The sequence below is a fragment of the Populus nigra genome, chromosome 15 (genome assembly GCF_951802175.1).
Source record: "Populus nigra chromosome 15, ddPopNigr1.1, whole genome shotgun sequence".
In the NCBI taxonomy this organism is placed as follows: Eukaryota; Viridiplantae; Streptophyta; class Magnoliopsida; order Malpighiales; family Salicaceae; genus Populus; species Populus nigra.
In genome coordinates this window covers 13,212,682-13,237,249 of record NC_084866.1, presented here as the reverse complement: position 1 = coordinate 13,237,249, position 24,568 = coordinate 13,212,682, and the positions used below count along the sequence as shown (strand labels likewise).

At 34.8% G+C, this 24,568-nt stretch overlaps 3 protein-coding genes across 4 annotated transcripts; 1 reads left to right on the top strand and 2 right to left on the bottom strand.

Moving 5' to 3' along the window:
- Nucleotides 1–1,870: 1,870 nt before the first annotated feature.
- LOC133673686 (uncharacterized) lies at nucleotides 1,871–11,879 on the top strand. The gene is made up of 5 exons (XM_062094545.1): nucleotides 1,871–2,102; nucleotides 2,314–2,911; nucleotides 3,839–3,959; nucleotides 10,091–10,150; nucleotides 10,261–11,879. The coding sequence occupies exons 2-5, from the start codon at nucleotides 2,460–2,462 to the stop codon at nucleotides 11,683–11,685; spliced, it is 2,058 nt and encodes a 685-aa protein (XP_061950529.1). The 5' UTR covers nucleotides 1,871–2,102; nucleotides 2,314–2,459; the 3' UTR covers nucleotides 11,686–11,879.
- A 1,125-nt stretch (nucleotides 11,880–13,004) lies between these two features.
- On the bottom strand, nucleotides 13,005–16,262 carry LOC133674756 (uncharacterized). The gene is made up of 3 exons (XM_062095979.1): nucleotides 15,702–16,262; nucleotides 15,220–15,404; nucleotides 13,005–13,676 (listed from the first exon to the last, which is right to left on the bottom strand). Exons 1-3 carry the CDS (start codon nucleotides 16,141–16,143, stop codon nucleotides 13,194–13,196), a joined length of 1,110 nt encoding a protein of 369 aa, XP_061951963.1. The 5' UTR covers nucleotides 16,144–16,262; the 3' UTR covers nucleotides 13,005–13,193.
- A 1,050-nt stretch (nucleotides 16,263–17,312) lies between these two features.
- LOC133674487 (putative clathrin assembly protein At5g35200) lies at nucleotides 17,313–23,689 on the bottom strand. Of its 2 annotated transcripts, XM_062095610.1 has the most exons (17): nucleotides 23,424–23,689; nucleotides 22,689–22,813; nucleotides 22,510–22,579; nucleotides 22,336–22,433; nucleotides 21,303–21,444; nucleotides 21,124–21,224; nucleotides 20,771–20,854; nucleotides 20,601–20,651; nucleotides 20,431–20,496; nucleotides 20,264–20,329; nucleotides 20,079–20,159; nucleotides 19,900–19,977; nucleotides 19,255–19,404; nucleotides 19,068–19,143; nucleotides 18,679–18,791; nucleotides 18,183–18,522; nucleotides 17,313–17,688 (listed from the first exon to the last, which is right to left on the bottom strand). In XM_062095610.1, the coding sequence occupies exons 2-17, from the start codon at nucleotides 22,785–22,787 to the stop codon at nucleotides 17,669–17,671; spliced, it is 1,635 nt and encodes a 544-aa protein (XP_061951594.1). In that variant the 5' UTR covers nucleotides 22,788–22,813; nucleotides 23,424–23,689; the 3' UTR covers nucleotides 17,313–17,668. The 2 variants fall into 2 exon arrangements, with proteins under 2 accessions (XP_061951594.1, XP_061951593.1); XM_062095609.1 differs by lacking the exon at nucleotides 17,313–17,688 and having other exon boundaries at nucleotides 17,708–18,522; nucleotides 23,424–23,686.
- Nucleotides 23,690–24,568: the final 879 nt, after the last annotated feature.

Below are 24,568 nucleotides of genomic sequence, written 5' to 3'. Positions count from 1 at the left end.
AGGATTCATAAGAAATCCTGACACATAAGTAAGCGTGCATGTACTCTGTTACTCTGTTCCAACATTTTAATGCAGGGAGTTGAACTGAGATGATCTACCATTGTAGCTATTCTACCCATGGCTAAAATATAATGGTTTTGCTAGACAACCAAGGAAATTCAATATTTTTCTTGAATACAAATTCAAAATAATAACATGATGACAAGTCAACAAATGTGTCGATATTATTCAAATCAAACTCATTTATAAATTTCATTTCAACTTATAATCACATTGATTAGATCAGGATTCATCGGTATTTCTTAAAAAAAAAAAAAATTTTTGTTACTCAAAGCCCATTTTTTCTTGCAACGGGCCGTCCTTGGAGAGGATCTGGAAACTAGTATTGGACCCAAGCGCAAGGCCTTTATATGTGTGCGTGTCTAGCGCCCAGCTCCTTGCACCTGCCCTGCACCCCGCGTCCTAGGCATCACGTTTGAGCCCGTTTGAGCCCAGGCGTTTGGCTTGTGCTTGATGCTTGTGGGCTGGGGCAGCTCGCCTGAACCCAGGCATGAGGCGCTTGCCTAGCGCCCACGGGCCCAGGTATCACACCTGAGCCCAGTTATAAAATAAATGTTTTGACCTTGCATTATGGTCCGGACCCAACACTTATTTACTTAATAATTTTGTTATCAAGCACAATATTTTTTTTTTGCTTGGATTATACTCATTGTACACCTTTAAATGTACAAGAAAAAAATCTCTCTGTTATATTTTCATCTTATTAATATTTATATAAAAAATATTTATACCTTGTTAAGATATATATAAAAAATATTAATTTCTTATTAATACTATAAAAAAAAAAACAACTCTTTAACCCCTCTACTCAAACAAAATGATAAGGTTCGTGAATTGTAAATATATTTTAAATAATATGAATAAAAAATTTATAATTTTTTCATTCTCTATATATTATTTGGAGTCTTTCTCTCAAATATTATTATATTATTTTTCTATAAATATACTTATTTAAGAATTTAAGAATTCTCTAATTGGAAATTTTTAACAAGTATTTGACTTTATACATAAAGCCACTCACCCATCCTAGCTAATAATGAATCAAATTATAGGAATTAAATGATTAACTAATTATCAAACTAAAAAAAACTTTATTTCTAAGCCTTTTAGATTTTAGAATGTCATCAATTATTTAAATTATTTATGTAAGTTTATCTATAACGTAAGGTTGATTCATTTTTATAAAAAAATAATAAAAAATCAAATCAAACAATAATGAAAACTTTGTGGTGCTGACAGAGTTATTAGTTGTATATTATTAGTTACTTTCTACACTCGTTTGGAATGGAAGAAAGAAACATATATATATATATATATATATATATATATATATATATATATATATATATATATATATAAAATCCATTAAAAGTCTTCAATTAAGATTTCTTTCTTTTAAATATTTGTATCTCTTTGTTTTTAGAAGTGAGTTTAAGAAAATAACCACTCCACAATAATTTCAACCTGGATTCAGAATTTTCATGACTAAGAAAATCCAAAGCATCACTGAGCAGGTAAGAAATTGTAGTTATAAGATTCAATACGAGAGTTAAGTTGATATGTGGATCGACATATTAATCCAAGTTATATTTTTTTTTTAAAAAAAAAATAACACCGTTCTTTCAAAGTTCTGGTTTAAAGACTGGTATGAAGTAAATTTTGGCCGGTCCATGCTCCAAATCAACAAGATACCGAATTGACCCGCGGGTCGGGCTGAGCAGGTTTTATAGCACTAGTAGAAACGCCATCGTCTAGCTAAAAGAGAGGAAATGTCCGCAATTGTAGCAGCATATCCTTTACAAAAGGCGACGTGTCGGTTCCATGACAAAATATCTTGAATACACAAGTGACACGTTTTAGACTTCAGTTGATTAGATTGAGCTGACCGCACCAGCGCTAACGATCCTCCTCCTCCTCCGCCTTTTATCCACTGACTGACAAACCCTAATAATTTAAAAATAATAAATAATAAATAAAGCTCCCAACAGTAATCCTAAATTGTATGGCACTGTCTCAGACTCCCGATTTCAATACTTGAGGAGGTAAACACTTCTAAACCATAATTTAGAAAGAAAAAAAAAAGAAGCTATTTTTACGTGCTTTTTTATATATAAATATCAAAAAAAATTTTTATTAATTAATTTATGTTTACACTTCTAAATTGTGATTTTTGTTTATATTAATTTTATTTTTTGATTTATTTAGTGATTTATGTTTGATTGGGCATTGATTGAGTTTGTTGTTTTGGATCAGGTTTTTGTAATGGCGAGATGTCAGAGAGAATTTTCAAGGTTGTTAGGAATTTTTTTTTTTTTTAAGTGAAGGGTTACGGAGGGTTGAGGTTGGGATAAGGTCTCCTTTCTGAAGGGTTTTTGAACACTTGTGTGAAGAAGAGAAAAATGTTGCAGCCTGTGGAATTTGAAGGGAATAATGATAATAATGTGACTGGCTTGTTGAGAAAGAGAAAGCTGGAGCGTGGCACAGGATGTATTGAAAACAATAGGCCATTTCAGAGTAATGTTCAATGTGCTGGTGGTGGTTCTTTGGCTGTTGGCTGCCAAGACAATTTTGGAGAAAGGAATCGGGTTCATGGGGATGGGGATGTGACAATTGGGAAGGAAACAGGAGTGGTTGTTGGAAAATCAGGACATTCTTTGGTGGAGATGAGTCCTAAAACCGGTGGTAGTTATGTTAATGTCGTGGTTGAAGGTGGTCGGAGAAATGGATCACCGGTTGATGAAATTAAGTCACATGTTGGGAAGTTAGCTTCAATAGTTGCTCAGAAGCTCTGGGATGGATCCCTTCAGCTAAATTCCTCTGTAACTGTGTCCCTTGTTGCCTTCTTTCAAAGGTTTTCTTCACTACTTGCTATAATTTTACTACGGATGGTTCAATTAGTTGGTCACTTTTTTCCATGAAGATGAATTTGTTTTTTTTTTGCATGCACCATTTTGTATTTTGTAATGAATCGTGTCTATGCATGTATTATATGTATGTGCCATCTTTGTTTGTTGTTTCCCAGTTGTAAGGATTACAATGCTTCACACCTCCAAAACCACTCGTCCCAAAGCCCCTGATATAAAGGCATAGAGGTGATGAATGCCATTACCATGTGCTCTATACACATCACTAGATTCTGCTATTTCTACATTCTGCTATTTCATATCAGCTTTAGTAGCAACAATTGCAATCACATTTGGACATTCAATCTCCATAGTGATTTGTAACTCCATATTCCAAGCTTACATGCAATGAAACAGAAAACTTGTGAGAAAAAAAGAAATTTCCACTGTGCTCTTGACTGCTCATTGATTTTACATAATAAAATTACTACAGCTGTTCTTTAGCTAGGTGTTTTGTTTAGAGAAAAAAATACACTCTAATGCCATTAGAAATATCCCTTCTATTGTCTTCAGAAGGGAAGGAAGAAACAGACAAGAGAAAGAGAGAGGGAGAGAGACACTGACCTTTAGCAATGTCTCCACTCTGAACCCTTTTTCTTTTTAACATACATTGACACTGATTGTTTTTCCTCACTATCAATTCCTATCTAATCTTTACTGGCCATTTCAAACTTCATACTGGCAGCTTGTTTTCTTCCCACTTTATAAACTTGGTATCACAGTAAGACATTGTTTTCATTATTTAGTACTTCTTTTCAACCTACTTCTGTTAGAATCTTATCAGTTGCTTGGGCACTCACACTCTGTATATGTGAAGGACAGAATTGTGAAAAATCCTTGTTGTTCACGTCCACCATAATGATTTTCTTATGTAGTGGTGAGAAGATGCCTGATCTCAAGTGGTCTGAATTTCTAGAAGTCAAAGGCAAAGTTAGACTAGAGGCATTTGAAAAATATGTTCAAGATCTTCCTCGATCACGCAATCGAGGGTTGATGGTAAGATACCATATTCTCTACATGTCATTATTGAATAGACAACTAGATTTTACAACTTTATTAACTATACTGCTTATATAAGTGATGTTTTAAGTGAATATCTACATGGCATGATTACAAGTGGCCTTATAGAGGGTTTTCATTTACCTAGTTGATTAAAGTCTTTTTAGTGCATGCTATCTGTTATTGTGGAAGAATAATTGCACAAGTTGTTCTTTTTTGTCTTCCAGCATGTTGCCTCTCTGATAAGATGTCTGGACCATTTCAAATCCTTCAATTTTATTTTTGTCATGTAAACGATCCATGCATGACAGTTATACTTTGAACACTCTTCCTTGAGCATTTTCCCTTATGCTTCTAGTTGAGTAATACCTTGAACTTGACTTGTAGGAACTTTGGTACTGCCTTGCAACACTCGAACTCAATTTTCTTTTTCATTAGCTTGTTCTCGTGGTTCTCTTCTTGCGAGGACTTCATGTCTGGTCCTATACACCACACTAGCCATGTTTTCTTTTCTTTTTTTGGAAAAAAAGTAAAACAAGATCTTAAGTTTCACTTCTAGAAGTGTATTACTTGCAAATCTATTAAATGTTGTGTCAGATACATGGGTTCATAATGATGAGTGAGGCAACCACACGTGTCAGGTACTTGTATGGAATAAGCCAAAACCAAGGCGTCAATGCCACATGAAACTTGAACTAGTTCTTATTCTAACAATTAATTTCGTACTTCTTTCCCATGGTCTGTCCATCACCAACTAATTACCTTTTTCAACTGCACTACTACACAACTATCATCATCTCCCACCTAATCCTAAAAACTAACACAGTGTTTAGACGCACTTCCTAACAGCTGAAAGGCTTTACTAGCTGTTCTGCTATAATTCAAATGTACTTAAGGTTAAGAGATAGTGGAGGAATTCCTACATATCTTCACCGACTCCAATAAGAGGAAGCACAAAGAGGTTATTAAGAAAGTAAACCTTTTCCTAATATGAACAACCCTTAAAAAATCTTCACCACTGACTTTTTAGGCAAGTGCACTGCCAAACAGGCCCTCTTGTCTGGCAGATTTCATCCTTAGCTGCTTAAATGTAAACTAGTTGGTAGAAACATGAGCATTGTGACACCTCATTTCTTTAGTTCAATAAGTCATATTTTGGAGAGATTAAGAACCAAAAAATGAAAAAGAAAGAAAGGAAAAGGTTTCTACAGGTATCGACTAAATGAAGGATGAACCTATTGCTACAACATTCAAATGTTTTGTTAAAGGTGCAACAAGATACATAAACAATGATGACGTTGATGAATCTCATGCTTTGGTTCGCCAACTGCATGGTTTCATGGAAATGATGGAAAGAGAGATGATAGGTACTCTACATTACAATGTCAAAATCCCACCAAACCTAATCATATTGTAAATGAACAGAAATTATTAACCAAATACTGAATTTCCTACGGGTCTTGTGGATTCATTGATTGTTTATTTATAGCAAAAGACACCCAGGGGCCTGGACATATGTGCCTTATATATATATATTCCTGTATATTTTGAAACAGATATTAGCTACTTAGTGGAGAGAGTGATTAGTGCAGTTAGAGAGGAGGGAGGTTATTGGGAGAAATATCAGTGGTGACCCTAACTGGGGAGCATTTGAGAGTTAAGACTGTGAGGTCCTTATCAGTTTAGAAACAGAGATGTTGCATCATGGTAAAGCTTGATGAAGACTTGAGTTTGGTTCAAATCGGAATACTTTAATAGCTCTACCAAAGTTTTATCTCCTTTTTTGGAAACTTTGGATGAAAACTCTGAAGAATCTTCCTTTGGTTTGGGTGAGCTCGGACACATTAGAGACAATCTTCTGTTTCTTGCTGTCCTAACATATTGTCGAATCAATTCATAACTATACATGCCATTCATTAGAGACATATGTTATTTGTTGCTATCCTTTTTGCAGCATGTTGCTATCTTTTGCTATATTATCTGCCTTTCTGATTGCATGACTATCACCATTTCCTACACAATCTTCTGCAAGTCCTCTGGTTTTACTTGAGGCATTATCTTACCTTGTTGTTCTAAGTTATATAATTGCTGAATACTAATTAGAATTATCTGAAGGTTCATGTTCCATTGCATCAAGAAGGCAGTGATGAAGGATTGAATTGATATTTTAGAACAAATTAATTTACAGAGATTAAATAATTCAGGACATTTTGACATTATTCTATGTTAGGCTATGCTTTTGTCTTGTTCCCTTGGCATTTAGATGGGACTGAGGTAAATTCTGGGTTTGAAAGTTGCCTAGTAAAAAACACTGCTCTTTTGCATGGTAAAAAACACTTCTCTTATAGCCCAAATGCAGAGTTTGCACCTACACAGTAAGCTTTGGCTGGAATATGGATGCCCAGGGAAACACACCCACAAGGTGGTGAAATGGGCAGATTTATGCAACGACCTGTTAAAACATCGTTGAGATTTGGCAACTTTGACCAACTGCTTCTGGCTAATGAAGAATCAAATACTTTATATGGATTAAGACAAAGAAAAGTTACTAATTCCAGGGTCACTTTGGAAAGTTACAGATCGCCTTTACGTATTTTAAATCTTTAAGAGAAGCTGAGATGGCAGGGTGAGAGTCAAAATCAATAATTGAAAATTGAAACTTATAAAATAATAAGTAAAATACTAAAATCTTAGTTAAAAGTCATAAAAGAAAAAAAATAATGTCTGACAAGTAGTATATAGGTAAAGCGCAGCTCAAATCAATGTTGTCAAACTCCCTCGTAATTCTTATTCCATTGTTGGGAGCGAACAAAAATTAATGGAGTTTAAATAAATAAATTGAAAATAGGAGCAATTTCCTTGATCCAAAAAAAGAAAAGAAAAACAAAATAAAATAAAAAGAAAATAAGGGCATTCTTCAGAATTTCAAGGTAATATTCTTAAATCCCACCAAAATTGCTTTTCTAGACTCCAGATATCTTGTTTCTAAAGAAGCCTATAGCATATATGGTGAAGGGCTGTCACATTGCAAAACCAACGGTTGTAGAAACGATACCTAAAAGAATGGCACCAAATCACTGATTGAACTTTTGCCGGTTTCAATCTATGGCTAAAAGCTTGGCAATGATGACTTTTGGTCTAAAAATATCACACTAAACCCAAAGAGAAAAGAGGACTACAATTTGAGCTAACTTTTCCTCATCTATACCTAGACACCGCAGGCTCTTGTTGCGGGATGGATGCTTCCTCTCAGAGGGCATCATCGCTCATGAGCTCCATGCAGAAAGGAAAGCCTGCAGCTCACGCTATAAACTATTGAATATTAGAGTATCACCTTTCATTTTAAATGGGGCCCAAATCTCTTGGGTCAAAACTGGTTTTGACTAAAAATTGATTAGTAATATGGATTGTGTTCAAATATATTATAGTTACATCCAATGTGGCTATATAAAGATATATGAATATGCTATGTAATTATCAACAGTATCAGATTTGTCCCAAAAGAGGGGGAAATATAGAGAACTGTAAAATGATACTTATTAACATGGTACTACACGCCAAAAGCTTGTGCACTTGTGATAACCAAAAAAAGAAGAAGGAAAATCCACATCAACTTGTTTATAAAAATGCAGGCAAGTTACTACCAAATCCTGTAAAATCATAAGAAATACTAAAAGGTGTTGGGGATTTATTGTGCAAAATGCATTGTAGATCCCTTCATAAGATACTGTGGACTCATGGTTCAAGTGTTTTTTTTTTCCATTCCTTTTCTTTTTCTTTTTTATTTAGCTCATATTGGATCAAATTGTAGTCCAATTTAGGCTAATTTGTGAGGAGAGGGTGAGATTGGAAGATAGGGGATCAAAGTGAAAAAAAAAAACAAAGAAAATAGATGGTATTTTCAAACTTTGGGATGAAATACCTATTTTTCCCTTAAAAAAACCAAGAAATCACTGTTGGGGTAAATCAGTAATTTCACAATGGTTAATTTGTCATTCCAAAATTTAAAGGGGGCAATTATGTCTTTTTTTTATCATGCACAATAAAAAGACTCATATAATTGGATTCAAAAAAATTTAAAGCTTATGTTTAGGGGTGTTTTTGTCCTTTTCATTTTTAATGAATAGTAAGATGACCTGCATGCCCTTGGAAGTGGATTTTTCATAGCTTATGTTCAGGGGCATTCTTGTATATGCACTTGGGTTTTTTTTTTTGTAATTATCAGGTTGGTTTAAGGGCAATTGTGTAATTTAATATATACAAATATTATTAAAAAAAGGTTGTTAACATGGGTGTTGCATGCGTCATCTCATTAAGGGCTATTCGGTTGTCAAACGTCGCCTTTCGCGGTAGCGTTTGAATCGTCTTGGTGTCGCCTCCTCTGGGAGGTGACGTGTGTGGCCAAAGACCGCCTAGTTCGGTGCCGGTAACCTTTGTTTTCTTTTTATTCTCTCTCTCATCCTCAATTTCCATTCCTACACCTTCAAAGTCTCAAAGAAGCCTTTCAATTTTTATTCCTCTCAGATTTGGTTCGTGTTCTTTTTATTAATATTTGTTTTTTTAAAATAATTTATAAAATTAGAATTCTTTTTCAATCTCTTCCCCTTTTAATTTTTTTATCTTTTAAATTTGGTCTTTATTTTTTTATTGTTATTTGTTTTATTTGAGATAATTTTTAAAATTGAATTTTTTTTATAATTTCATCTTATGTTTTTTTCCTATCAAATTTGATCCATATTTTTTTTATTGCTATATGTTTCACTTTAACAATTTTTTTTAAATTTTTTTTTGTTCAACCTTAAATATTAAATTGGTTTGGAATTAAGTTTCTTGATTGAGTATAGGTTTAAGATTTCATGAGTTACGAGCTTTAGAAATTAATCCATGTTTAGAAAATTTGTCCGGGTTATCTTGATTTTTTAAAATTGATAATGTTTTTTCTTGATTTCATCTTTTAACATTAGATTGTTTTTTTTTTAGTTTCGACATTCAACATTCAACATTCAACATTCAAGATAGGGTTATTTTATAATTAAACTTCATAGTTTTTCTCAATTCACTTTCGTTAACGACTTTTTTTCTTACTTTTTATTGGTACGAATAAGTGTTTAATTGAATAAAATATTTATTCTAGGAAACAGAGTTATTAAACACGATTGAGTATATGACCATGTTGCCAAGTCAAATATCTTAATCTTAGTTATTTCTTGATCAAATATCGATTTAATTAATTGGATGTGCGTGTAAGCATTTTGATTTATGATTGAATTTCTTTTTTATATCCAAAAATGCATTGAAAAAGCCTGTATATTAATTTTTTTTACTGAAATAAATTACCTAACCCGCGGCGAAGCACAAGTCAAATAGTTAGCTTAAGCTATTCAATGTCCCTGAAATGCTAAACAAAAATTGAGGTGTTGGAATCATAAAGATTATTATTCATGAAAAGATAAAACTACTGATAAACCTTTCAGAACCTAATCATGGAGTTGTTGGTGTATCGATTAAATTGTTAATAACAACTGTCAAAAATTTTAGAGATTGTAAACTTCTGGATAATTTTGAAGAGTATTGTTATACTCTGGATATCTTGGGATGTTTAGGTTTGGGGAATGCTTTTGTTTGTTATGATGACTGGCCTCACACTGGATCCTTGTTGATGGGAACCCTACAGTGCCACTGGATTGAATCCCCACCACACAGCCATGTATGATGCTAGTATGTATAAATGAGAATAGAAACTGAAAATTCAGATCATTTACAATTGTACTTACAAGTTCAATACGTGTTCTAGTTCAGCAAGGTGAGTCACAAGCTGAAACGTTGAGAGCTGGTTCTAAACAGTCTCCACTCTGGACTTCTGAGAAACTGTAATGTGGGAGGACAGCTGCTTATTTTGCAAACTGACTAGGCAGAGATACAAAAAAATTTGTAGTCTGCTTCAGAGAAAAAAAATTTAAACAGCTTGTGCAATGAAAATCATGCATGTTGACGTATAAAGTGATTTCAGACCTGATAAGTATCAACTAAGTTTAAAATGCGCAATCCCCAGCTCATTTATAATTGTTGAAAGTTGCATATATTTGTTTCAAATGAAAAAACTGACAACTGCATGCATTCATCTTCAGGTAATCTCACTTCGCTGTAAAGAAGGGTCGTCTAAATCTGGACTGGCAGGCATGAAGGAGGTTAGTGGGTTTAAAATAAAGAGAATATTAATGTTATGGTATGAAGTGTTTAATGCATTAGAAGAATTTTTTATCAGTTGGTCTTCTCATGCTCTCGTCCACACCTACAGGTTGCAAAAGGATACAAGAAAGGGATGAGGGTTGGGTTTGTACAGGTCTCTCAGGGTATTGATCTGTATGTGTGTCCTCGCAGTGATAGCATAATCACAATACTTGCTAAACATGGGTTCTTCAAGGGAATGGCTGCTGTTGAAGATAACCAAGACTCGTTGATTGGCTGTGTTGTATGGCGAAGAAATCAAGCATCTTCAAGTTCTGTTCTTAAGAAATCTGAGAGAAAGCACGGTTCCTTGTCTGAACAGCCTCTCAAGTCACCTTCAGACTCTTCAGTTGAAAGGGTAGATCATAAAGCTTTGTCTTGTTGCATCCAAGTTGGATCAAGAACAGATTGCACAACTCTTGATGGTGATGAAAATAACAATGTTGAGCACAAGGATACTGAGACCAAACAAGTACAGACTGAACTGCGTATCACTTCTTCCACCATCAATAATCTCTTGCTGACATCTACGATTCTCAGCAATTCACCATCCATGTTGAACGGACTTCAAACTTCTTCAACTCATGACTCTGCCTCTTATTTGCCTGCTATGGGAAAGTTCTTGCAAGTCGGGCCACTTGTTATGAATAACTCAGAAGAGAAACCTAAAACATCAGAACTTTGTAAACATGGTTCACAGTTGTCAACTGACATCGCCAAAAAGCCACTGCGTGCCCCATATGATGATGATCTTCCAGAATTTGACTTTGGAACTGCTTGTGGTATTTTACAAACTCCAACAAGCAAGCCGTTGCATGGGGTAATGGCTGACAACAAACTACCAGCTGAAGAACTTAAGAAAATCCTCGAGTCTTTGCCCCAAATAACACCAACTGTACAGTCAATGCTGGTTTCCAATCAAAGGGAATTAAGAGATTTCAATCCTCCCAGGCTTCCTTTGGATACCCTTTTGAAGATGCCCGTGCAGAGGAAAATTTGTGTAGATGGTATGAACGTTCTCCCGCCCAATTTAGAAGAAAAGCGTATGCCTGTTTCCACTACTTCAGCTCGCCCCTTGAAAAATCTTTTTGATGATGATGATGAGATGCCTGAATGGAGCCCACCAGACTTTGAGCTTCTCAGGCAACATGTTTCTGATACAACCAGGCCATCAACAACTTCTACTTACTCTAAAGTACGAAACTTGATTTTTGAAAGACTTCCTCCTGGCTGTCCTAATAACCTGCTCTCTTCTTCACCAAGATCCGCCTATGCTCCGTTTACTCCCCAGGCAGGCATCAGTGCATCTCATCAGCTGATGAGTGATAATGGGAGACCAGCACAGCCAAGTCACTCCAGTGAATATACACTGCATGGTCCAAATTCATCGACAGTATTCAATCCTAACCCTCTTCCTCGTTCAAGACCACCTCATGACCCATTTGATGCCAAGCTTCGAGTCCACCATGGTGGTTGGAATCGTCGGAGGTGTTGATGGTTCATTAGTGTTGTAGACTAGGGAGTAAGTTAAAACACTGTACATATCCATCTTCAGATAGACAGAAACACTGAAGAAATGCTGTTTTGATAGACATGTGAACCTGTATATAATCGGCAAGTGAATATTCAGAGTTATTCCTGGAAAGTTCAGTTTTATCATCTACTAATCAAGCTGTTTTTGGTTTTTAAGATGTTAGCAAGCATTCCTCAAAATGAAGCAAGTACTAGACATCTCAGGGATCCAGTTTAAGGTCACTCTTTGACCATCCTGAGCAATGCAGTTGCTCCAGCAGGCAATTGGTTATGCAGTAGTGTTTCTATTTATTAACTTGTTGGGCCATAAAATATGCTGGCAAAATGCCCCCAACATAAAATGCACGCTACAGGTGGTTTCAAATTAATTACTTGTGAGTAAAGAGATTTCCTATTAGCATTTATGATATAATTTCGCTGTGTTGCCAAATATGAAATGAAAAACATGAATGAGCTGATTTAAGTCGCCAAAAACCCCAGGATTTATTCAAGCTTCATAAATAGTGCCCGAACAACGTTCAAATCGTCAAATTGGTGTGAGATCGCAGGAAAAGAAAGTTGTTCTTTGAAACTGTTTTTTTTTTTTATTATTTCAAATTAATAATTTTTAATTTTTTCAGATTGTTTTGATATGTTGATATTAAAAATAAATTTTAAAAATAAAAAAATATTATTTCAATATATTTTTAAATAAAAAATACTTTAAAAACAATTCCTACTACGATACCAGACAAGCTCTTCATCTCCATGTTAGGAGAGAGAGTCTTTGTTACATGATCTCACTGTCTTGAGTCTTAACATTCACCACCTTCACTGATCACTGCTGTGACTGACCCAAAAAAGAGTTGTGTTTTGTGTAGTCATCTGCTGTCGAGCTTGGAACCTCACAAAGTTAGTTGCATGCATGATTATTTGAGGAAATGGAGATTTCAATGCTTTAATTACTCTTTTGCTGATCTGAACTGGAGATATTCCACAACCCAGAATTTATATCCCACCAGAAATTCCATTCATTCCATGCAACCCAATACGATAAGAATGATTACAAGTTGATCTCTTGTCATTAACACAATATTAATCACAATCAGAAGTCTTAGGTTTATGCATGCACTTCTCTCAGATTAGAGATTATGCACACAATCCTAAATGGTTTGCATCAAATAACGCAACAAATGTTCAATAAGATAGTTGAGAAAATCCACTCGAGTTATGACCTAGAAAATTCCAGTTCTTCACTCAGGCATATAGAATAGCATGATAATACATTTGAATAAGACGTACTTATAATAACTTGAATATCAATTAAGAACAAAGACCATTATGTAACAGGTTGGACTCCATAAGTATAGACACCAGAGGGAGGAAGAAAAAATGACGAAACTTATGTAACAGGTGGAATTCTGCAAGTGCAGAAACCACAGGTAAGAGGAAAAATGTAGAAACTTTACAATAAATCAGCTATCAAACAGGCTAATCATATTCATCAACTTTATGCCAGTCACTAGACTCAGCATCCGAATCTTTATCACGAGAAAATGACTGTCTTGCCTTAGGTGGACCACCCTGAGTGTCAGAACCTTCATTCAGTTGGATCCAATCACTGGATCCACTGGGTGAAGGAGCCCTAATGCTCCGTGCCTTCCTAGAAGCTGATAATCTTATTGAAAAATCACTATCATCATCCTCTAGATCACTGAATGACACATCCTGTTCATCTTCAAGCTTTTTCTGGTTATCAATTGAAGTGCTATTGTCAATTTTCTCTTTTGAAAACTGTCTAGAATTCTCTTCATTAATTTTTAAGCCTTCAGTAGCATCTGCAATCTCAGTAATCTCTTCTTGAGATGTTGTAATCTCTCCTTGTGTACCACTCTTGGAATTCTTGGAGCTTTCCACCTTAACATTCCTCTTGTTTTGCAGCTTCTGCAAAAGTAAATTTCTTGTTTCAACTATCTGCAACAAGCCAACAGTTGATGTGAGATTACATGTAAGAAGAATGAAATACAAATGTCACTGCAAACAAAGGTCTGTTGCATCCTGCTCTAAACTGTGATCATTATTGGGATAATAAAGTTTTAGTTTATCAAGTGACAAAAAGGTAAGAAATGAGTCTCAAGTTTCATGCAGGACATGTTATCACATGAAAAAACCAAGCAATAGGCCGTTAATTCCCAATTAAGAGATATTTGAAGATTCAGTCTCCAAAATTTCCTTTGAAAAATCAATAAAAACTGAATCAACAGTCCTTATCACTTGATACATATAACTACCACCGCACAATAGCTCACTTAGGATTAACAAGATCATTTTCCCAATATCTCAGATGTCTGAAACCTCAGAACTTCAAAACCAAATTCAGATGAAACACTTTGCTCTAGTGTCAAATTATATTACATCAATTTCATCGGAAAGTGCAGCAATGGTTGGTTTTTGATAAGGGAAAAATTAAGTGTACATATATTACTAAAATTTGAAGACCTTACACTTTTGTATTCCCAGGGGTGAGTTTTGATGTATAAGAGAGCATGATTACCAATTACTCACAGCTACGTTTCATTCTGCATATTTGCAGAATTGTTAAAAAATAACCATCCCTTTCCCACCCCTCTTCTAAGATGAGAATTAAAAAGCATGCAAGTGCCATCATCCTCACATCTTTCAGTTCCGGTTCTCAGTGTCAAGATTGAAGAGGATAATAATTCCTCAAGCATCTAGATGAGTAGATTGAATGCTATAATTTCAATTGCAACTTTACAAGAACATAAAAGAAAATCCAAGTAAGAAAAGACAGCTCACAGCAAGTTATAACAGATTATGATCCCATCAGATGACAGAAGTGAGTCACCTTCTCAAAACTTTTCAACAGCAAGGAGATCAATTTTTTACACACGAAATATCAGAAACCAATTAACCTCCAAAGTAATGGCATGTAAATTGCAGCTATGCAAAATGTTTTACTAACTGGTATATTATCTGCTTAAGCTTGCTAGATGCCTACCACTAGAAGATCAACCAATGCCTCCCCTTCCCTGAGACATATCACACTGCCAGTAAATTTGAGGGATGAGATTAATAATGCAACAAAAAATAGCAGTGTATACTACCCCTTCAACCTCTGCTCAACAAGTACAGAAGTAACAGACACCAATTCTGGTTTCACCAGCATTGTGGCTAGAAATAATTGCACTTCAAAATGGTGCACAATGTGTTATCTACTAATACAATATCTAACTATGCTCACCGGAAGCTTTAACATGCACTCAGACTATGCTCAGTTGAGAAAAACCATAAAGCAGCAAAACTAGTATCACGAAGTACCCTTCGGCTAGAACAACAATAATAACAAAACCCCCCATTACAATTTCACTACTATTGCAACTAAATTGACCTGAAAACTACTCTTTTTTTTATTGTTTCAAGGACTTAATGCCACAGGAAAAACAAACTTATACATAAAATGAACAAAACATAAATCATATCAACACAGAAATCTTACCTGGGGAGTCGATAGAACCTCGAAATCATGTTCATTCAATCTCGGAATCAACAATATAAAATAAACCATCCAAAATCGGCCATTCCCCATTTCACTCTGAAGATTATTTCTAAGTTGTGCCAAACTAGGAACAAAATGTTCAACATTCAACACATGTTCTCTTTGAGCATCAGTCATTCTAAAATCTGCAAGATACAAAAATTCCTAATTCATCTTCATCCAAAATTAAAATATCATTCACATATAATAAATGATTTTCGCAATTGAAAATCCTGCAATTCGTATAAAATCTATAATAAATACATCAAATTTTACGCCAATTCAAAAGGGCAAGATTCCTATAAAATATTAAAATCTATAATAAATACATCAATTTGTTTTCCTTTCATATACAATTTTTTTTTTTACTTCGTAATTAAAAAATAATAACAAATATTCACTACTGTTTTTTTTTATATAAAAAAAACAAGGAAATAAATTACCGTTTTGGAGTGGTAAAGGAAAATCAATCCAGCATTCAGGTCTCAAAGAAATCTCCTTAACAAATCCAATCACTTCCTCATTAATCCCCGCCACCTCGACACCATCACTGTTCTTACTGTTAATATCTTTAAATTGCAAGAAATTGGAAGTGAGTTTAGAGAGACCAGATTTTAAACTGTCACCAATTTCGGCAAGATCGTTGCGAATCCCAAGGAGAGCTTGTGATGATTGAGAAGAAGAATCGAACGGTTGTGGTTTGGCTGCTTGGGTATTGGACGGCGGTGGAGGTGGAGGCGGAGCAAGGAAGTTAGCAACGCCACGTAATTGACGGCCGATAGAATCACCGATGACCAGCAGGTCGTCTTGAACTGACGGAGAAGGAGGGTGCGGTGGTGGTGAATCCGGATCGTTGGATTGCAGCGAATTGAAAAGCCAAGACATGATCTTTTTGTTTTTGTTTTTTTTTTTAATGTTGTTAGAGACAGAGCATTTGAGTTGAAGGGTGAAGCTGTCTTGATGAGTTGGTGGTTCTTTCTAGTAGTTTTGCTTTTGCTATCTGATTTCGTGATTAGTTTTGATTGGGTAATGATTACAAGATTTTTACCTGGAGTTAAGAGTTGTGGATTTAATTAATCACTAATCTTAATTAAATTGTACTTAACTGACTCATTTTTCAATCTATAATGTCTCTTTTCATTAATTATGTTTTGACCCTTTGAAATCGTGTGGTAAAAAGTCAATTTAGAATTGTTTGGACGGTGGATTAACTTGTTATTTAATAAAAAAAATTAATTCATTTTAAAAAAAAAAACACTCATAACATATCATTTTAATCTATTTTCTTATAAAAAAATTATTGATATAAATTAATCCAAATTAATTCATAAGATCTATGACTATACCTTACACCGAGTCATGTACTAACTATGATTAGAAGAAAGATTATTGTCATTTTTAATGAATAATTTGAAGCATGGATGGTTGATTTAAGATCTAGAAAGTAAAAAAATTTAATTTTAAAGGTAGAGAAGCAACATATTATAACGTAAATGAATCTTAAATTTCTTATGGAAATTGGAAATATTTGTTTTGATGTTTAAATAATATATATTGTGATACTAAAATAATTGGATATCGAAAGCAATTTCATCTTGAAGTGTGCATAAGATGTAGAAGTTTTTTAAAAAAAAATTGCAGAGATAAATTTAGGCGATAAGAAACACATTAGGAGAAAACTAATAACGATGGCTATAAAAACTGGTTTGGTTCATGAATTAGTCTAGATTAATTGGGATTAATCTAAAATAATATTGTTTAAAATAAAAATTAAATCTCACTTCAATTTTACTAGATTAACTCATTGAGTTAACTAATTTTAATCAGATCAACTCTCAACACAGTTCGATATAAAATCTTAGTGGACAAGATCTTGGATTAAGAGATTGTCGGCTCTCAAGAAGAATCCACCACCACACATGAATTGATAAATTTAATTTTCAGCTTTTTTCTTGTATTCACGGGCAGCAATTATTCTACCAGGCAAACAAAAAGAACAGGCTGGTTTTTGAGGCCCATGTAGGGATGTGCCATTTCAGTCTTTATTGCCACCATACCATGCCAACATCACTGCCATTTTCATTTCATTTTCAAACATAAATTGAGCCACCTTGCTCACAGAGCCAGAGGGACGAGGTACTCATGGACCGACTCTTGCCAGCAAAGTTCCGTCTTCTATCAACCAACCATGACACAATAATTTCAGACATTATCTATGACCATTGAAGTACTTAAACCAACCTTAGTTTTTACATGTAAGGACTTTGAATCTCCTTCTCACCTGGTACCTCACCTGACAAATATGGATAAGTTCCTTCATTGATGTAATAATACATACATAGAGACTAAGGAAAGCTTTGGATTTGTCAACACAGCAAGATAGACTCCGTAGTTCTACTGCTTGACAAGTTCAAAATTGCTGAGAAGAAACTGCGGGACAAATAAGAGATGACTGAGAACAGTCGAGTATTATTACAAGAGCCAATGAAATCCACGACAAATCAAACTTCGTTTTTTCTTTTCTTTTTACATAAATGTGGTAATAATCACAGAGATTACATATCATTCCTATCATCTATAACAAGGTATGAAATACCTGCTTAAGCATCAACGGCAACGAAGCAGGTTGAAAAGGCTGTAGTAGTCTGGAAAACATTATTACTAACCTTCATCGCAAATAATCACTACTCAACAGCCCTTTGTCTCACAAGTTATTAAAGAAGAATCTCATTCTGACTGACTACTACACAGGCACAACATATGGTACACAACTATCGAGTCTTCAAGCATTCCAAATCTAAAAAACAAAAACGTACTGATCTCCTTTGTTTTATTCTTTTGCGTGTTTCCATAAAAAGAATGTTCTGTGTAAAGCGTCTAAATTCAGCCCGAATATGGATTGTATGCTTGAACAGGTGGCATACCTGAGCCATAGGGGTGGACACTGCTTCCATAAGTGTTTCCAAAATGATTTGAAGGTTGCTGTTGTTGCTGGCCCATCATCATCATCATCATCATCTGCTGCTGCTGCTGCTGCTGCTGCTGCAACATGAAAGCTTGCTGTTGGCTGGCCATTTGGGACATTTGCACTGAATGTGGTGCAGCAACTGTGTTGGATGCAAAGAAAGGATCATGTACGGCTGTTTGCATCATGGGATTAGCCACTGGGACTGGCTCCCAAGGATTGTAGCTCACAGGCTGATTGCTCCTTCTAATTGCATCATCATAGAGGCTGTCTAATGTAAGTTTATCGAGCCCTCCAGCCTTCAGTATCAACACAAGTAATAAAAATCAGCATAAAACCAGAAAACTACCACATATCTTGCACATATGAACAATCCAGTTTATGGAAGTTGACAAATTGGTATTATTTTAGTGAGACATCAACTGCATACAGGAAACAAATGGTAGAATTGTTACCAGTTTGCTAGCAGCAGCGGTACTTTCATTTGAACTAGGAGCCGTGACAAGCGCCAGCTCCCAGCCTGTAGTTCCATTTGCATGTGTTGGGACAGGAGAACTTTGTTGTTCAGCTGCAATAATAGAAAACAGTAAAACTTACTCTGATTCACTATTGCAAGCAAACTACTGCAAAGAGACTTGATCCAATAATTTCTACCACCATGGTCTTCATTCTAAGTTTTAATGGTTTGAGGATTCGATTAGAGGGTTTGCCTTCCATAATGTCAAATTTCAATGTGTCTCAGAACAGAAGCTATACATGTTGATTTAGCTTTTAAAATGAGTTCTGAAAACTTATGAGCCATAATCCAACAGAACATAAGATTCGACCATCATAAAAAACTTACCAACTGGAACAATTGCAAGAGCCAGGGCATTCTTCTCATCTAGCTCTGAAGCAACTGGAACAGGATCATCCAACCCCTAGACAAAAAGGAAGGAAAAGGCAGCTCATAAGGGAACCAAAAAAATGTTCAGAATCCTCAGCAAGAAACGCTACACCCAAATTAAATGAAACAAAGGTTATGAACTTACCAACAAATCAGGTGGTTGAGCAACAGGCTCTTCCACCTTTACTGGTTCAGGTGGAGGTGGTGATGGTGGCTGTTCCTCCTTTACTTCTGGTTCCTTCTTGTACTCTATGGCTAAGATTTCCTTAGGGGCAGCAATTTTATTATCAACGAACTGCAAAGTTGAAGATTACATTGTCAATAATAATTATTGCAAGATCAAGGCAAAAACATAGCATAAAACACTAATGAAAGATGTACAAGTATTAGATATTGCTAATTAGAAGGGAAAAATAAGAAATTTACAAACCATTACAGAGAGTGGAAACATTAAAAATCTAACACATTCACTTCAGAAACATATGCATTATTTTTTTACGCCTGATTCATGTGAATATAGATTTGATAGAGTTTTATAGCATGCCTTGGCATGTGGGATTCTTCAGTAACATCGCATGCATGGCAAATTATAATAGTGTACCCATGGTGCACAGGCAAAAGCGGTAGATAATCCTTTAGGGAAATTCACTCCATTGTCAGTTAACCAATTGATAGCAATTTCTTTCCCACAGCAATAAGCTAATTCTCGACATAAATGATATATGGTGCCCTTTCACTGCTATGTTCTTCCCTCCAACACAAATCCATTACGCAGAGAGCATTTCTGTACCTGATCCTTCAGAGCTGTTGTCACCCTTGGAGCATCTCGCACATACTCTTCCATGGTTTGTAGGAATGATAAAGGAGGCTTCATTATCAAAAAGAAAAAAGAATTAATCAACATAGATAACAGAGAAAATTCTGGAAAAACATATGTTCCCAAAAGACACCACAGACAAGAATGCAGACCTGCTCGATCTTTATAAACTTTTCTCCACGCCCAATATACATGCTTTTACATATCTCGTAAAATTCTGAAAGTCTCTCTGCCTGAAATACGCTGAAAGTTAAGAGTACACCTATGGAATACATATATAACAGCTACCCTAAGAGATTGTTAAACTGTCATTTGCACAGCATTCAGATGATATTACCTGCTGACAAGCCCTTCTATAAATTTCCAGAGCCTTTGCAGCATCAGAGCGCTGCATCTCAAAGAACTGCCATCCGTAAATGGTATTGTGAGTACCTAATTTTCTAAATAGCCTAGCTTCTGATGTGAAGAACAAAAAATGATTGGACAAAAAATATGGTCACTTACCTTGTCAACCAAATTGGCAGTAGCATCATTTATAGCTTGATAAACTCTAATGCTCTCGGAAGCCACCTATTATTGTGGATGACAAAAAGCATAATCTGGAACGTGTAAATACCCCCTGCATACCAAATCAGCTATACAAAGAATATGCATGATTTACAAAGTCCACTCACCAATTGGAGTGCCAACTGAATGACAAAGTTATTGGCTGCTGCCCCTTGTGGCTGCACAAAAAGGTACAAAATTGTTTGCCCATGTTAAAAAAAAACATGCACTCATGAATAACTGTATCCTAAATCGAGAAACCATTATATCTGTGCATTGAGTTGAGAAGATCACTTACCTGACAACCAAGAATGCGGAAAAGAAGCTGTTGCAAAGCTGGCAGTTGCTCCAGTATTTCAACTGTGTCCAGATCTTTGGTCCGCTGTATAAAAGATTTATCAATGAATTTTTCTTGAGAACATCTAGCACAAATGTCAATGCTTAGGTTTTGAAAAACCAAAAAAAAATTATACCTAAATAAAAGAAAAAATCAAATTTATATATGTGATTGCTTAGATGTGGTAAAGTCCACATAATAGTATTTAGAGTGGTGAAAGGGTTGAAATAATGAACTGTAACAAGGATTTCAATTAAAAAATCCTGAATAAATTGAGAGCCAAGATGGGTCACGGTAAAAAGATAAGTTCTCACAGGTCTATCCATCTCAACATCATACTTCAACACGCGAAAGCATTCCAACCTCTCCTCCAAAAATAAGGCATAGGTGCGAACCCAGGCAGAATAATCCCATGCTGTTCAACACATAACAATAATCATCATAAACAAAGTTTTAACCAGAATAATCACTTCACCAAGAAGAAAAAAGATACCATTTGGACTTGAATCATCTTTGAAATGGGCCATGTTAAGCATATGGCTTCGGCTTCTTCCATAATTAATGATCTCCTCGTGGAACGTCTGGTCCACTTCTCTCAAAGCCCGATGAATAACGATTAAAGTTTTCAATGCAACCTAAAAACTAGCAGCAAGTCAAACAAATTGCAGGAGAAAAAAATGGACAGATAAGAAATACACATATGCATGCATCAATAATATGGACATCAAATCACTCAAAGCATCGACTTCGGAAAGTACCATGGATGAGTTATCCATGAATCATGATAACTGCTTTCCATGAAATGAAACACGGGATTCATAGATATAGGAAAATGAACTACAGCCACTTTGACATGACGTGCTTAACTTTCACTAGCGTAAACTTCATTTATATTTTTCTGTTTCAGATCTAAATGGCTGTAAAGGCAGGTACGGGAAATTTCAATCAATCCTGTCCATAAGTTTAACTTGCTTATGAAGAAACTTTCACTCATTTGTTCGAAGTGACAAATTATTTTTTGATGCTTCCTTCATTTTGAAAATGGTAAAGCAGAAGACTACAAAAACATGGTGCTGCAATATAAACTGTTTCATAAACATAAATGCACTGACCAACAAAGACCACAGAGATGTCTATTATTCCATCAGGTTGAAGTTCATATGTTCATCGGATTTTCTAAGATATGAACTATAAAGCTACATGATACATCAAGTGTCTTTAGTCATGTCCTCAATAAGGTTATACATCCCAGAGGGTTAGTGTTGCTAAGCAGCATTTCATGCACTACTGTCACCTAATTGAATTCCAGTGCAAACAGAATTCTCCGGCAAAAATTTGAGTGCCTTGAAAAAAAGAGGAAGCTAATATAGATTTGAGGGCTCCTGAAAGCCAAAACAAAAATTTTGTTTCCAACCAGGGCATGAAGATTTGCATATTTAGATTGACAGAATAGTAACATCACTTCATGCCTCTGTATTCAGAGCTATCTAGTCACATAAGATTTCAAGTGATGCTGATGCACATACCGCCCAGTTATGTGTCCTTGATAAACGCCGTGCAAGAGCATGGATGCAGTATGCAACATCAGCGCGAGGTCTAGTAGCTGAAACGGCAGCAAAAATAGCTGCATAGAGAAACAAATAGAGAGCACATAAGCTCCACATCTATCAAATAGAAGAGAAGGAGAGCCTTGGATCTACCTCTAATGTGTCTTTCCTTTGCAGGTCGTTCATAGTGATTTGTGGCCTTAACTATAGCAATATCCAATTCCTGAAAAACCAAACCATCCAACCAAAATGATCAATGCTTTAACACAAAACCCAACTTCAAACAACCACAACAACAACAACTTCAACATTGTTTTAAACTAGTAAAATACCTTGTAATCACTATTGACTTTGGCCAATGAAACAGTGGTAGTATCCTTGAGGGCACCGAGTGCTCTCCTCAAACTGTTCTGGGTTCCACCTCCTGACATTCTCTCTCCCTCTCAATTACAGAATTCTACAGACAAACCCATCGAGTCAACTCTCTTCACACTAACTCTCTAATTCAATAAGCATTAATTTACATAAATGAATCTGATCATAATTTCAGACCCTCAATTGACTTTCATAAGCTTACAATTACATGAATTTAGTTAGATCCAGATAGATAAAAGATAAAGCTTCCAACGGTGACAACATAATATCAGCAACATTAACTAATTATCAAAAAAAAAAAATCTAAATCACCACCACCATCATCAAAACCCCGCATAATCAAAAACACAAAAGAGAAAGAAAGAAAGAACAAGAAATCATCATGAAAACTAAAAAGCTATGAAATTCACCAAATTCAATGACAAGAACCAAAAATAAATCAAGAAACCAAAGCCAAATGTACAAGAAAACAGTAAAAACAATATCTACTAACACCAACAACATCCATGCTTAGCTAAAGAAAAAAAGAAGACACCATTTCACTCATCATCACCCAAAGATCTAACCAAACCAGGAAAAAATCAAAGAAAAGAAAAGTTTGCAAAATTCAAGAATACATACTATAACATCATCAAAATTCAAAACAACCCAAAGGGATTACAAGAACAAAAGAGCTCGTAACAATCCCCTACCTGAACCTGAATATCAGAGAGAGAGAGATGACGGGGCAAAGAAGAAGAAGTGACAAAGATGAGGAAGAAAAGTCTTCCTATCCCCGTTTGACAGAGAACTATGAAAGTTTTTAGCTGTGATGGTGTATGTCCATACGAGTTCCTTGAGTTTTGTTGGGTCGTCGGCGTCTTGAATATTATTTTTATTTTTAATATTATTATTATATGCTATTTTTATACAATTATAAATAATACTGTCTCCATCTGTTCGTAGGGTAGTTTAGTTTCTGTATTAATCTCTCTCTGTCAGGAATACGGCTTTGTAAGAAGATGGACTACCACCGTGGCACTGCCTGTCCCCTCGCTAAAAATAGCCTCCGCCTGTGCAAATCAGGTGGTAAAAATCCTGCCTTTTTCTGTCTATTTTTAAGAATTTATTATTTTCTTGAAGATATAATGCATTTATTAATTACTAAGTGAGGATTTTGTGAATGATAAATTGTTTTATGAAGAACAAAAAAAGCGATTACAACGTTGAGATTTTTTAATATAAAAAAATATTGTATAATATTAAGAGATGGATTAAGTGGCATTAATTATCTGGGCTTTGCTAGATTCTAGCTGATTAATTTATGCATTGAATGAGTGGATTTACTGCTAAAATTAATGTTAATTTTGTGGGGGTAAAGATTTTAGAAATACGTTGAATTTTAATATTCCTCTCTTTATATTTTATAATATAAGAAAAAATCAAATATTTATTGTGCTTTTGTTTTTTCAAAAAAAAAAGCTCGATAGAATCCACGGATTAGGTTCCTACTATATATATATATATATATATATATATAGTAAAAATAGATTAGATTTTGAATTATGTTTGATAATATACAAGTCTTATTCATGATCTATTATGTTAGCTATTAAAAAAAATCATTCATTTAAATTATCTCAATTAAATATGTAGTTTGAATTAAATCATCATAGCTACTAATTAGTAGCAACAAATGAACCCAAACATGATAAATTAATTGTTCAAGTATTTTTCGTTCAAAAATAAAAAAATTAATTTAAAATAAAAAAATTAAATTTATTTTTAACAAAACACTTTGAAAATATAAAAACAAATAATAAGTTCATAATCATGTTGACTCTGGTACAGGAAAATA

What these genes read in the sequence shown, in the direction of transcription:
- LOC133673686 (XM_062094545.1), top strand. Translation starts at nt 2,460, where the DNA reads ATGTTGCAGCCTGTGGAATTTGAAGGGAATAATGATAATAATGTGACT. An exon ending in CTTGTTGCCTTCTTTCAAAG is followed by an intron (nt 2,912 to 3,838) that starts GTTTTCTTCACT and finishes TTTCTTATGTAG; the next exon opens with TGGTGAGAAGATGCCTGATC. An exon ending in CACGCAATCGAGGGTTGATG is followed by an intron (nt 3,960 to 10,090) that starts GTAAGATACCAT and finishes ATTCATCTTCAG; the next exon opens with GTAATCTCACTTCGCTGTAA.
- LOC133674756 (XM_062095979.1), bottom strand. Translation starts at nt 16,143, where the DNA reads ATGTCTTGGCTTTTCAATTCGCTGCAATCCAACGATCCGGATTCACCA. An exon ending in TCCTTTACCACTCCAAAACG is followed by an intron (nt 15,405 to 15,701) that starts GTAATTTATTTC and finishes TGTATCTTGCAG; the next exon opens with ATTTTAGAATGACTGATGCT. An exon ending in AGGTTCTATCGACTCCCCAG is followed by an intron (nt 13,677 to 15,219) that starts GTAAGATTTCTG and finishes GGCTTGTTGCAG; the next exon opens with ATAGTTGAAACAAGAAATTT.
- LOC133674487 (XM_062095609.1), bottom strand. Translation starts at nt 22,787, where the DNA reads ATGTCAGGAGGTGGAACCCAGAACAGTTTGAGGAGAGCACTCGGTGCC. An exon ending in TTCAGTTGGCACTCCAATTG is followed by an intron (nt 20,497 to 20,600) that starts GTGAGTGGACTT and finishes CCACAATAATAG; the next exon opens with GTGGCTTCCGAGAGCATTAG. An exon ending in CCGCTGCTGCTAGCAAACTG is followed by an intron (nt 18,523 to 18,678) that starts GTAACAATTCTA and finishes TTGATACTGAAG; the next exon opens with GCTGGAGGGCTCGATAAACT.